The sequence below is a fragment of the Myotis brandtii genome, unplaced genomic scaffold (genome assembly GCF_000412655.1).
Source record: "Myotis brandtii unplaced genomic scaffold, ASM41265v1 scaffold670, whole genome shotgun sequence".
Classification (NCBI taxonomy): Eukaryota; Metazoa; Chordata; class Mammalia; order Chiroptera; family Vespertilionidae; genus Myotis; species Myotis brandtii.
In genome coordinates this window covers 3,343,963-3,354,288 of record NW_005370611.1, presented here as the reverse complement: position 1 = coordinate 3,354,288, position 10,326 = coordinate 3,343,963, and the positions used below count along the sequence as shown (strand labels likewise).

General features: G+C 41.5%; 1 protein-coding gene across 1 annotated transcript in view; it reads left to right on the top strand.

The window, feature by feature from the left end:
• Positions 1–10,326, top strand: part of TANGO6 (transport and golgi organization 6 homolog) — a 144,417-nt gene that overhangs the window by 108,801 nt on the left and 25,290 nt on the right. The window contains exon 17 of the mRNA XM_005881224.2: positions 6,388–6,501. Within this exon, the coding sequence (XP_005881286.1) occupies positions 6,388–6,501 (114 nt within the window). The remainder of the gene's footprint in view (positions 1–6,387; positions 6,502–10,326) is intronic.

The window sequence follows — 10,326 nt, the reverse complement described above, 5'->3', positions numbered from 1 at the left end:
TGTGGGGAAAAAAGGAGACACGTGTAATACTCTTTGTAATACTTTAAGAAATAAAAAAATTAAAAACTTAAAAATTAAAAAAAATAAATAAAATAAAAATCCAAGGTAACTAAGAGAATTGAAGAAACCTTGAGGAAGGACAGATGAAACTTCACTGGGGTCTCTGGAAATACACTCATGGATTATTCATTGACTTGAATTTATGGTATTTCCTGATTCCTGAGCTTTATATGCTTTGTTTTATTGATTATAAAGGCTATTCTTATAATTAAATTCCAACTTAGGATTTTTAGGAAAGTTATGCACCAGTCATTTTCTCTCCTTGAACCCCTCTTGAGGGACATACCTGTATGCCCAACTTTTGTATCTTTTTAAAAATAACTTAGAAACAATGATTATTACTGACTTGAAACCTTCAATTGCTCTAATATACATGAACCATTAGGCACCTGATGTTTGGTTGTTTTAGCAAATCTCTTGTTGTTTAGCAATATCAACTTGTAACACCTAAGAAAAGGCCTTTGCGGGACTATATGTTTATGTCAATTAAAGATTTCAGCTTATTATAACTTCTCTGGGCCAAATATTGAAATGGTTCCCACATTTTTTTTCTGTTTACTTGGTTTCTTCATATGACTCAACCTAAACTGAACCATAAATCATGAACTGAAACCTATATAATTTTATTAGCCAATGTCACCCCAATAAATTCAATAAAATTTTAAGTAAAAATTTTGAAATCACCCAGATGTCCGTAGATGGGGGGTTTGTTTGTTTTTAGATTTTGTATTGATTTTTAGAGAGAGAGGAAAGGAAAGAGAAAAAGAGAGAAACATCAATGTGAGAGAAACACATTGGTTGCCTCCCGCATGTGCCCCAACCAGGGCCAGGGATGGAACCTGTAACCCAGGTACGTGCCCTTGACCCGGAATCGAACCCATAACCCTTGCTTTTGTGGCCTTGAAACGGAAGAGACTTGCCATATGAAAAAAAGCTACTGACAGGAAGGGTCATGTAGCTTCATCTTAATAGCATTTGCTTTTGACAGTGAAACTTCTGATTTGAAAAACCAGGTGTTTCCATCCCACATAATTTCTGTCTCTTCTTTTTAGATGTTCCTTCTTATGTACCATCCCATGCTTGCCATGTCATCAGTGCCAAGCCAGCCGCCTTGGCTGGACCACAAGTTAGAACATGATTGGACACCTGACAGTTTTAGTATTTCATTCATTGAATCCTCCTATAGTCAGACTGCTCTTGTCCATTCCCATGGAAAAAGTAGGATATTTGGCATGGCTCTTAAGTAGTTCTTCATTCACTTCTTCATTTAACAAATATTTATTGAGCATTTACTCTATGCCAGTTATGGGACTATAACCAAGCCATATGCGAGGAGGTGGGGATCCAAAGTTCCTGACCTCATGGAACTGACACTTAACAGAGGAGAGTTAGGTAATAAACAAGCAAGCAAGTACACAAATATGTATTGTGGTTGGATGGAATAAGTGCTACGGAGGTAAATTTAGAAAGGTAAGGGGCAGGAAGGGAGCTTGACCTTGTTTGTGAACTTGGATGAATAGGAAAAGCTTCAGTGATGAGTAACATTGGAGCAAAGACCTGAGGAAGTAAGGGCTTGACCCAGGCAGCTACCTGGGGAGAGAGCATTCTTGGCAGAGGGAGCAGCAGTACAGAGGCCCTGAGGCCCACTAACAGCAAGGCTAGTGTGGCTTGAGTGAAGAGGGTAAGGGAAGAAGTCAGAGAGGTTATTGCAGTCCAAGTGGGGCCTTGTAAGGACTTTGGCTTTTACTGTGAGTGAGATGGGAAGCCAAAGCAGAGGGATGAAGCGATCTAATTTATTTTAAACAATTATCGTGTGTTCTTCTCTGATAGTTCTCTCAGTGTCTCTTAAAAGCTCTGGAAGTCTTCTAGTCTCAAGAATGCTTAGCCCCGGTGTGTACTGGGGGCGGGAAGGAACTTTAACCTTGGGAAAACCTGTCTTTGGCTGCAAATTGAAGGACTTCTCCTTCACTAGCATTTGTCATGTGCCAGGTATGTTAGAGGACACAGTGAAGGACCCAATCTCTCCCCCCAGGGAAACCTCAGGGGAGTGTGAAATACAGAGGAATGAATAGACAATGGACTAGAGGGATGACATAGTACAAGCACGGGGTGCTGAGCAACACAGAGCTGCGACCCTCAGAAATGCCAGGGCAGTGAGGACGTTACATTGATCAAGTGTTAGCCAGGCAGAGAAAGAGGAGAAGCGTAATCTGTTTTGATATAAAATGGAACAAAGTAGCCACCATAGGCTCTTCTACACAATCTGATCTGCGGGTCAGAGTTACAGCCCTCGGGCATCTGAAGAAAACCGTCCCCCCTGTTGGGTGGTCCAGATTTGTGGACTGTCTGTGCCGAGACAGTGCTTGCTGGTAGGGGAGGAATATCAAATGTAGGATCATCTCTTCCACATTCTTTGTACCGGGAATTCAGGTTTTTTCTCTCTGTCGATGTCAAGATTTAACCTGTTTGGAGAGCATTATTTTCCCCAATTTCCTCTTGTTCTTGTCAAGAGCTATGTTGCTTGAAACCAAATCTTGAGAAGTTCTTTATTCTTTATCACTTTCTATGAGAAGTAAATATGATTTAAGGCAACCACAGTGAGAGGCCCAACCTCAGTGCAGCAAATGAGATGTGCCCCAGGTGACAAGTGCAGGAGCATTCGCGTCTAATGTGGCGCCCACGCAGCGGATACCAAGCTTCCACCTCTGATCCCACTGCATGACCTGCATTTACTACCAGTTTTCCACAGTCAGTGCAGTTTCTAAGTGGCAGGGTGTGTGCCGGGTGAGGGCACGTAGACCCCTGAGACCAGGACTCAGGTGCCTGTCCTGGGAAACCTGCAGGAAGCTGAAGTGGCCTCCGTGGTTCTCTTTCATGGCAGGTTAAATGAGCAAGCCGAGCACATGTGAATTAGAGACCCACTGCCTTTGCTGTTAAGGCTTCTTAGTTTACAAAACAGAGGGACAGATGGTCTAGTTTCAGACTAGTTAGCAGACCAACTGAATTTTAACAAAGGAAATGTTTGGAAAAGGGATGGAGATGCAGTTGGAAAATTGAAATCATGCTTTCCTGATACATACCTCCACTCTGGTACCTCTCTTCTGGAATTTTCCAAGGGTTGTTTTTCCTCCCCAATCTTGCCATTTGTATTATTTATTTATTTATATAGTTCTGATTATGTTTGGTGTGTGCCAGCTATTTGAGGAGTCATATTTTTCCTATTTCTGTTGGCTCCTATCAAGTGTCAAATTGCTTAATCTGACCTTTAGTGTTTCCAAAGCAGTCATCTTCCTTCTCTCTGTATGGCTTTCAGAAGTGGGTATGATTGACATAATTTAGCCAATGAAGAAAAAGCCTTACAGAGGACAGTTTATTAAAATAGCTACATTGACCCTTAGGCAGCCCACATGAAGATCACATAGAATGGGTTTCTGTTCTCTGGGAGGACTTAGAAACAGAATAGAAATATTACACCAGTTCATAAATTAGTAAAGACCTTACCTCATCTATCTATTTGCCAAAGCTTTTAGGGGTGGAAGGCAGTGTTGAGTGTGTCCTTGGGGTTGGAGGTGAGAGAGACTAGCCATGGGAGTGGCTTGTTCAGACTGGATGGATGGAAGAGAGTGGCCATGCATTTGGTGAGGGGTCTATCCCACTGGCCTTCAGAAGAGCAACATTACAGATTCGTTTTGGGAGTTTTACCTGGAAAGCAGAAGGCCTTTCTTACCTCTAGATGATATCTGTAAGATCGTATTAAAATTTTGATGCTTTAAAAACATTTTGCGTAACTGACTGTCATACACTTCATAGAACTTGGTATTTATGGCAAAGGTATCAAGGAAGGTTCATGAACACTCCTGTTCAAGATTCTTCCTGATTGTCCCGGGTGGCTAATTGCAGATGGGCTTGGTACAGTCTGGTGTATAAATCACTAACATCCTGTAGCAAGCAGGAAACCATTCCAGCTGATCTCAGCAAGGCTTGTAATAACCAGCTCCTCTGTCAGTCATGCCTTCAAGGTGGCACAGGCATTTGAGAACTGGCCTTGCTGGGGAAGTCCTTTGCCAGCCAGGATGGCTCTGCCTGTCCTAATTATAGAATTCATGTCTGAGAGTTAGAGCTGGCCTTACACTGAGAGCCAAGGCAGAAGCATAGTGTACTCAGCAAGTGAACAGAACAGAGGTGACAAAGCTGGACATCAGCAGGGTTCTAGGCCTTGGTCCCAAAAACGTGGAAACATGGACCCAAAACTAAAGGGAAGCCGGCAAAGAGGGTTGGGCGCATCTGCACATTAAACGGCCCTGTCCTGGCTTTCCCACTTTAGTTATCAGACTGAATAAGCTAAACTTTCATGTGTCAAGAAAGACTCAGACCTAGCTCTAACTTGTTTCCCTGATTTCAGCTCTTACCTTGTAAATACTAAGCCTGCAAGTAGAGGTAGTTATTATATTGTTGCCTGTTTGGAGGTTGCCCAAGGAATTCCTCCTAGGACTGAATTGCTTTCACCGTTAATGCCAGGGGCATGGAAGCCACTGATGGCCTTGGGTCAGGGTGTCCCAGGTCAAAAGCAGAAGCAGCTTGCTGGGTCGCATTGAAAAACAGTCCTCAAAGAGTTGCGTTTTTCTGGGATTTTTCCTTCACTTACAAGCTTCAAATTTATCCAATGGATGTACAACTTGATTGAATGCCAGTGCACCACAGATGCAATTATATTTAAGAACAAGCTACTTCTTCTCATCTCTCTGCCATCACTGATTAATTAGACACTTTGAACTATGCCCAACTGTTTGAAAGCTGTGAAAAATACAACCTGCATAGTTAAAATTTCTGCACAAGCCTATGTCCTCATTTGTGCCTGTATGTTTTTTTAAAAAACACACAAAACATTTTTAAAGTATAATATATATTAATACATGTTTCCAAACACACAATCTGGCTATTTTCTTATCATGGTTAGAAATTCCTCCACGGTTGGCCAAGAAATACATTCACATAGTAAATCAAATAACCAGGTATGTGAGAGACCAATTGAATAATTTTCTTACCTTCTATTTTGTGCTGCCATTGGTCACACTTTTAAAATTTTTGCCTTTTCTTTTTAAATCTTGCACAAGTGCCTCTGAAAGGTTTGCTGCTAATATTTTTAGTGGTACCTCTATGCCTACTAGGAGCAAGGTATAGAAACTCTCATTTTATTACGTGTAATTATTAGCTATATATATGACACCATGTTTTGCAAGTAATTTCCAGTCTTTTCTGTTATAGAGCCATCTCTTAAAGTAAACGAGCCCTGAACAACCTCCTCCACAAAAGAAGAAGCCCAGGCAGGGAGTCTCTGAAATTGGCCCCTGGTGACTCACATGGGGTATAAGCTGGATTTGTAGGACTGGGAAGTCTGGACATGCTAAAGATCAGTTTGAATATTTATGTGTTTCTCTGTCCCTGGGCAGAAACTTCCATCAGTGGCACATTCATATGCATGCCAGGCCTGAATGTGAACTCTGAAGCCTGCTTAGCTAAAGCTCCGTGGTTCTCAGCCCCCAGAGGCCGCTGTATTTTGGAACAGCTTTTCTTCCTCTGATTCAGTGTTCCCAAAGGGGGGCAAGTAACAGTTCTTCCCACTTTTTTTCTTTAAAGATATTTTTATTGATTTCAGAGAGGAAGAGAGAGGGAGAAAGAGAAACATCAATGATGAGAGGAAATCATTGATGGGCTGCCTCCTGCATGCCCCATACTTGAGCCCACAACCCAGGCATGTGCCCTGACTGAGAATCTAACTGTGACCTGGTTCGTAGGTTGATGCTCAACCACTGAGCTACATCAGCTGGGCAGTTCTTCCCACTTTTGAGGAAATATTTGCATTTGAACATACCTTTATTATACAGTCATGTGCTGCAAAATGACATTTCAGTCAACAATGGACCTCATATAAGATGGTGACCACAGCGTATGGCTCAGGTGTGTAGTAGGGTATACTCCTAGATTTGCAAAAGTACACTGTGATGTTCGCACAACAACAAAATTGCCTAGCGATGCATTGCCCAGAATGTATCCCCATCCTTAAATTGCACATGGCCATATACACGTATCCCTTCCCACTCCCTAATTTCCCTCCTGAATTCCAAACCAGGTTTTTGTCTTCTCCAGAAAAGCTAGCCTAAATCAAGATCTCACCACGAGATCTCTCTTACTGTAAATGAGGAAACTTTCCACCCCTCTCTAAGCTAGATTGTTCTTGATGGGTGTATAGAAAGTGGAACGTATTTAAGAGGCTTTATGTAATTGTGCAATCATGAGTTTTATTGACTTCTTCCCTCACTCTCCTAGGTAACAGCTTGTCTGATTGCAGTGGCTAAAACAGACCATGAAGTTCAAGTGCGCAGAGCTGCCATCCATGTGATTGTGCTGCTGCTTCGGGGACTCAGCCAGAAAGCTACAGAGGTAACTCAGTCTCTTACTGTTTATAATTTTCCTACCTCTGGTTTTTGTCTGTTTATCAGTCTTCCTTTCACCAGGGCAGGCCTCAAACCTTTTCCCTGGGTTGACTCATGCAGATGAATCGATAAGCAGAGATTTCGTAGCAGGAAATAGTATTGTTTGCATCTACAGGAAGATGTTTCTTCTGTAACATAGTAGGTAAATTACACACTAACTGCTACAGGGAAACCAGAGCACAGATCTGTAGATTGAGGCTCTGCGTCTTGGCATTCCCAGGTGAGCTAGCTGGAAGGCACTGAGCCTGCCTCTGTAGCCTGAACTTCAGTGACTTGCCTTCCTGACTCATGATAGTTCATACTGAATTACAAAAGGGCCTCATTTTAAATGTTTCCTTTCTAACGGTGAGTTCAATCCATGAGATTTTAGTTGCTGCATAAATTAAACTTTCTTCCTCCTCCAACTGGGTTTGGCTGGATTTCTCCTCAGTGTATGGCCAACACAGGAAGAAAGTATTTGTATCCATATGTGACCTGAGAATGAGTGACCTCTAAATTAATTTCCTTCTTGATCTTAATGGACACTTATTCCCAGTTGACTTTGAAGAGAGAGTTTGCATTAATAATTCACTTACTGGCATCCACAATGCTCGTCTGCGGCTGGCACATCGGTATTTAACTAATAGTGTCAGTGAAGCCATTAGAAGAGTGATAGTTTTGCCAGACACACAGGCTTTATTCATGCTGGAATTTTGCCATATCAAGTTTCTGACACCATTTCGTACAAGCTTGGACTCATTAGTTCCCCCCTAGTTATTATCTAGGACCTTGATGGGATTGCAGTACGTACAGATCATAACTGAGTAACTCAGATGATTAAATCGCAGTAGGATACGCACTGCTCTTGTGGAGAATCTGCTGTACAAGAGGGGGTTAAGAAAGAGTGAGTGTTTTACATCCATTGTCAAGATTTACAAAACTCTTGACAAATATTTCATGGTTGTGTAAGTGGTTAACGATAGGGAAAACTTGGTGAGAGGTATACAGGACTTCTCTGTGCTATCTTTACAACTATCTGTAAATCTAAAATTATTACATAATAAAAATTTGTGTAAAATATGATAGACTATTAAATCTACAATATTCTCTGAGTGCAACACACTCTCATTAAGCAAGGGAAAAGGAGGGAGGAAGGAAAGGAGAGAGGGAGAGAGAGAGGGAGAGGAAGAGGGAGAGAGAGAGAGAGAGAGAGAGAGAGAGAGAGAGAGAGAATGAGAATATATATATGCCTGGTTAGTAAAGTGAGAGAAGAAACAGAAAAGAGAGGGAGAGGAAGAGGGAGAGAGAGAGAGAGAGAGAGAGAGAGAGAGAGAGAGAGAAAATATGCCTGGTTAGTAAAGTGAGAGAAGAAACAGAAGGAAACACTATCCAGATTTCTCATATCCTTGTGTAGCCAATGCAAGCAACACTGCTTGTCTTACCAGTACTAAAATAATCTGTGGCCATGGAAGATTTTTGTCACTTTCCAAGGCCATGTGAATGAAACACTTCTATTCTCCAAAACAACTCTAGTCTGCACTCACCAAAGTTTATAAATTGTGCTTAGTGAATAAAGAAGAGGAAATGGATGGGATGGATGTATGATTCCTCTTCCTGTGGCATCCTTGAGACCAGGTGTGTTAAATCTTGTAATCGTAGGTGTGATTATCATCAGGGCCACTTTAATAAGAAGCGGAGATAACCACAAAGCTTTCAATCTGGGATTTCTCTTTACTGCTCTGTTTTGCCCCCAGGAACAGCTGAAATGAAAATGCCACTTTGTTGATGAAGTTTGGTGTGTTTTTTCCTTCTAATCACTATCTCTCAAGCAATAGAGTGCCAAAAGATAATCCCAGGTTTCAGTGAATGCTCTGTTGTTCATAGAGGTGCCGGCCAAGGACCTCTGTGGTTCTGGCAGCTTGAAAAGGAGGCAGAGAGTCCAGCGAGAGGCAGAGGCTCAGAAGATCAGGTGATAGACTGGGATCAGAGAGGGAAGACATCACCACCTCTGACTCATGAGGCAGCTTCTATCTCTTCCCTACTTGAAAGTAGCCAGGATTTTGTGCAGTCAACACAATAATCACATTGGAGGAAAATACTGCATTCAATTTTATTGAAATACTTATTTTCTCTTTTTAGCCTTATTTTGACCTATGACTATATATTTTTGTTAATTCATTCCCAATATGTCCTGAAGCCTAAGAGAACCAGGAAAGACACCTCTTTAAACCCATTCTACTTTATGCTTGATGGAAATGAAATTTACTGGGATACTCAGGAGAGGAGCTATGGTTAGACCTGTATCTTCCATTGGCCTCAGAGTTAATAGCCCTCCTCAACATGAAGAAGATGAGCTGAGTGACAGAATGAGAAAATTATGCCTACCTATACGCATTTCCTGAATTAGGTTTTTGCAAGGTAACTAATTTAAGCATTGTAAATGTTTAGAACATCCATATTCATATACCAAAGACAATAATGAATAATTGGGACAATAATGACTGACTAATAGTCTACCAGACTGGCCCTCCTTCAGATAACAACTAAAAACTCTGCATATAATACAGTAGGCAGCTGTCTGAAGACCCTGGAATGTGGTCAGAAGCAGGCAAGTTCTTATGGGGAATCCATGCTTAGAGAAGAGGTGCTATACAAAATGAGTTCCCATTTTCTTGGCTTTTAGCCAAGACTATTTGATGAGGAATGCCATGCATTAGGGGCGCTGGTCAGGAAGACCTAGTCTTTCTAGAATGTGGAACCAGAAGATCCACCCTGAGGAAGGTACAGCTGCAGGAGAGAGGCTACAAATCCTAGAAGGAAAGGATCTGGAGAGAGGATTTCCAAATTCTGTCTGCATACATCTCTGCCTGACCTCTGAACCAAGCAAGATGATTGCCTGCTTTAAAGAAATAAAAGCACTGATTGGAAAAGAAAAGAATCCAGAGTCTCCATAATTTAATGTATATAATGTCCAGGATATAATCCAAAATAACTCAATATATGAAAACTCAAGAAAATGAAATATATTCTCAATAGAAAATAAAATCAACTGAGACCAACCCAAAGATAATCCTGATATTAGAATTATCAGGCAAGGTTTTAGAGCAGTTATTACAACTATCCTCAATGAATTTTTTAAAATATGCCTGCAATTAGTAAAAAAAGGAAATCTCAGCAAAGAAATAGAAATGATTTTTTTTAAAAGAGCCAAAAGGAGAAAGTTCTAGAACTGAAAACTACAATATATGAGATTCTTCTTACTAGTGAAAATCACCTGATGGCATTAGAAGCAGAATGGAGATGACCAAGGAAAGAATAAAAGAATTTGAAGAGCCCTAGCAGGTTTGACTCAGTGGTTAGAGGGTTGGCCCACTGACTGAATGGTCTTGGGTTCGATTCTGGTCAAGGGGACGTACCTCGGTTGCAGGCTCGAACCCCTACCCAAGTCAGGTACATGAGGGAGGCAACCAGTCGCTGTGTCTCTCTCACATTGATGTTTCTGTTTCTCACCCTCCATAGAGCAGTAGAAATTATCTGACGTGAAGAACGGTAGGGGGAGGGGGGGATTAAAAAGTGAGTGATTTGGAGTGACCAGAAACTCTCAGAGAGCTACCTACACTTCTCCTAGGAACAGTGGTTCATTATCCACTAATTCTGTGTTTGTGGTGACTTTATAGGACATAACTACTGTGAATAATGAAATCAGCTGTGGGGGATACATTCCAAGACCCCCACTCACCAGTGCAGGCCTGAAACCACAGATAGTGAATCTTATGTGTGCTGTGTTTTTTCC